This window comes from Anneissia japonica, unplaced genomic scaffold, assembly GCF_011630105.1.
Source record: "Anneissia japonica isolate Jap-2015-1 unplaced genomic scaffold, ASM1163010v1 scaffold3334_len1275209_cov185, whole genome shotgun sequence".
Taxonomy (NCBI): Eukaryota; Metazoa; Echinodermata; class Crinoidea; order Comatulida; family Comatulidae; genus Anneissia; species Anneissia japonica.
The window spans coordinates 1,059,324-1,062,882 of NW_022738561.1; the positions used below are offsets into that span (position 1 = coordinate 1,059,324).

General features: G+C 30.6%; 1 protein-coding gene across 1 annotated transcript in view; it reads right to left on the bottom strand.

The window, feature by feature from the left end:
* The window catches only part of LOC117117664, an 8,211-nt gene extending 4,658 nt beyond the window's left edge, over positions 1–3,553 (bottom strand). The window contains exons 1-4 of the mRNA XM_033262053.1: positions 3,418–3,553; positions 2,548–2,708; positions 1,957–2,021; positions 1,002–1,369 (exon numbers count right to left, since the gene is read on the bottom strand). Of these exons, the coding sequence (XP_033117944.1) occupies positions 1,002–1,369; positions 1,957–2,021; positions 2,548–2,708; positions 3,418–3,549 (726 nt within the window). The 5' untranslated portion in view covers positions 3,550–3,553. The remainder of the gene's footprint in view (positions 1–1,001; positions 1,370–1,956; positions 2,022–2,547; positions 2,709–3,417) is intronic.
* Between the last annotated feature and the right edge of the window lie 6 nt (positions 3,554–3,559).

Here is a 3,559-nt window from a genome sequence, read left to right on the forward strand (position 1 = left end):
ATGTCTAATCAAAGCTACTGTTGAACCTCGCTTTTTATTCATTTATATCCGCTCTGGTCTACCATTGAGCACTCTGCTTGTAATAATTGCGATAGTTTACTTCAGTTATATATATATATATATATATGCATATAGGACTTCAGTGACAGTGTAGCGATTTTATGAATATCTGAAATTAACACTTAGTTAACAGCCTCTGCTCTGATGATGTGTAACAAATTATTAAGGGGTACAGTATCTTTATTCTTTCTGGTGAAAACAAATGTATTTTTTTATTCGAAATAGAGAGATAAAAATACGTTAAAGGAAATTTTATACATACATTAAATGAAAGTTTGTACATAGTCATACAACTTTTTTTTATATGGATATTCTGAAGAATGATTGTGTTTCCTACTTCTAACTATTAACATTATGTTTTGGACCTATTTTATCTAATAATGTTTCTGAAAAGTGGCATGATTCATCATCAAAATAAAAAAAAACTACATTGATTACTAAAAACCTCGAAAAAAAATATCTTTCTTAATGATTGCTGCCGAGACCCACTTGTGGTTACATTAATTTCGTACCTCACTTACCTGTCATCAGTGACGCTCGTAAAAGAACACCATGTTGACAAGCAGCGGAAGCCGACAAGTATTTGTCAGTATAAAAAGAGCTTTAATGACGTTTTTTAGTTGCAATTGTTGCTCTAATGAACCATGATAATATTTAGTACAAGTAAAATGGATGGAACGATCCAATGCTAGTTCGAGTATACACAAAACACAACTATTTCTAAAATTATATAAATAATAATTAGGATGAAATTAATATATTATGCTTCTTTGTTTATATCACGTTAACATTATTATTGTCATATTGCGAATTATTAGACAACCGAAATCGTTGCTGTATGATGGTGTACCAAGGACAATATTTTCTCATGCAAGAGGAGTAAGGCATACGTCAGTGATCTAGGTAAGTATTCAAAAAATAAATAAATTCAATAATCTAACCTCATGTATATTTCTTTCAGAACTAGAACTCTTTAACACCAATGGATTATCTTTGATATCTTCAGACAGTCCGGGGTGGAAGGATGAAGCAGCAATGTTCTTCTTCCATTCAGGAATTTTGTTAGAGCATGCGTCGTGAAGTTCTGAATATTCTTTAAATTGTTCCTCAAAACTTTCTTTGAAGATTGAACAAGTGCCGCGAAGAACGCAGATGGCATGTTCTCCTATTATTGTTACTTGCTTCTTTAATATATCACTGGCATCAAGGTTAATGGTGTTGATGCTGTCCATCTTTGACTTAGTCACTGCTTCGCTCATCTGGATGTGCGCCTGTGCCAAATCGTACCAAGGTCGTGGTGTTGTTGCAGCTGTAAAAAGGATCTTTACGACTTTAATTTAATTTCACTTAATCTAACATAACTTCCACTAAGGGGAAGAGGAAAACATGAATCCAAGTAAACTTATAATACTTAAACTGAGTATAGTTATTTATTTGGCCAAAACTCTCCAGGTGAGAAGAACCTCGACACACCGAGCAGCAGCATGAATAAAATTAATATCAACAATATTAATAATATAATAATATAATATATATAATATATATATATATATTGTAATATATCGTAATATTATTTTTTATAATGCTGCAGTTATCATTATACTTACAGTATTCCAAATTGAATAAAGATAAATAAATACACTAAAATAACATTAGATTCTACTATCTTTATTTAGGTTCATTTACCTTATGCATCTTTTGAAAAAGTGGCAAACTAACACCTTCTCTTTTATACTTTCCATTATAATAGATAACACCTCGTAGCAAATCCCAAGAAGAGTTGATGTTTACATTCAACTGGATGAGGGCTTACAAAAAAAAGTTCTGATTGTCTAAAAATACTCGGATTCTCTTTATGTTTCTAAAAAGAGATAGTGTGTGCAGGTATGTACTTACATAAATTAGGTTGTTTAATGTCATCATTTGATAATGGTTGAACTCGTTTCAATTCATCAGCATTCCTGTAAAAGGTTGAAGAAACAAAATGACCTATTGCATTATTGAAGATTTGATTACAATTTGTTCTGTTGATATGTAAAATACAAATTTACAATAAAGATGGATTATCATATTTCTGAAAATATAATTATATACCATATAAAGACCTGTTTATAATAGCGATAACGATAAAAAGATAAAAAGCAATTGTTTGTGTAGAAAATAAAAGTTTTTACACTAGCACCATTCGATAACGATTTATGGTTATTACGATATAAAATATTTTCACAAATCAAATTTAATTACGTTAAAATCATGGAAGTAAAACGATTTTATCGTTTTCCCATGATTATGACGTCATACGATTTGATTAGTAAAAATATTGAGTAAAATACACGATAAGTCATTACCGAATCATGCTAGTGAGCAAACTTTTGTTATTTCTTTTATTTTCTATATGAACAATTGCGTTTTACCACTTTATCGTTGTCGTTTTCGTTGCAAGTATAAACAGGCATTAACCCAATTAGTATTTACTCCTCTGTTTACCTTTTTCCAAAGGAATAGCTTGCAAAGTATTTATTATTGGCATATTTTGAAGATTTAATATTGCTTGCAAGTTCAAATCTACCAACCCTTGTTGGTGTTTTAATTCGGCACTCTTTAGCAGCTTCCTTCACCTCATCAGTTGCATTCATAGAATGCAGTTTCTGAAAAACACAAAACATAAACAAGAACTGTAACACCGCAAACAAGGAAGCACTTCATAACCTCACATCAATGTTTTATTGGATCGGTTAATTCTCAATCTATCTATTGTGTTAAAAATGTATCGTAACCCATTAACGTTTACAATACGTTCAACAATGACGTTGATGAAGGGAAGGAAAGAATCTATGTGGATTTTAAGCGACTAAACTCCGCTGGCCGTCGTGTTGTATTGTACTTTACATAACATCATTTCAAATTGCCTTTTATAATTTTGTAGCTGTAGTAATTGAATTATTTCTATCTATTGTATATTTGAAAATAATGTTACAATATATACTGTAAATAATAATAATTTTAAAAAAAACATAAAGGACCATATTTAGAACGTCGAACATATCTAGAAACTTTTTATTTTAACGATTGGTTGATTGGCAGTTGATTGGTAACATACTTACTTCAGGATAAACTATATATTTTGTAATAGTCACACTGATGTATTTCAATGTCATCATTTTATGCCAGCGGGTAGGACTAACAGACAAAACTCGTTGATGTAGGTTGAAATACATTTCCAAAAAACAATATCTGGTATACTTGACGAAATTGCAGTCACAGTATCACATAATTATAGCATAAAAATCAATAATGAAGTACATTAATCATTTTTTCTGACGGATGAAAATTGCTAATATTTTTGAATTTTCTTACCTGATCTATGGTCATAATTGTTCGTTTAGATAGCGCCCTCCTGAGCTTTTTATTTACATTGATTAAACTATCCGTTTCGCTATCAATCACTACGTTTAAATACTCGATAAATCCAAGCATTCCTTGTACCATACGTTCTAGC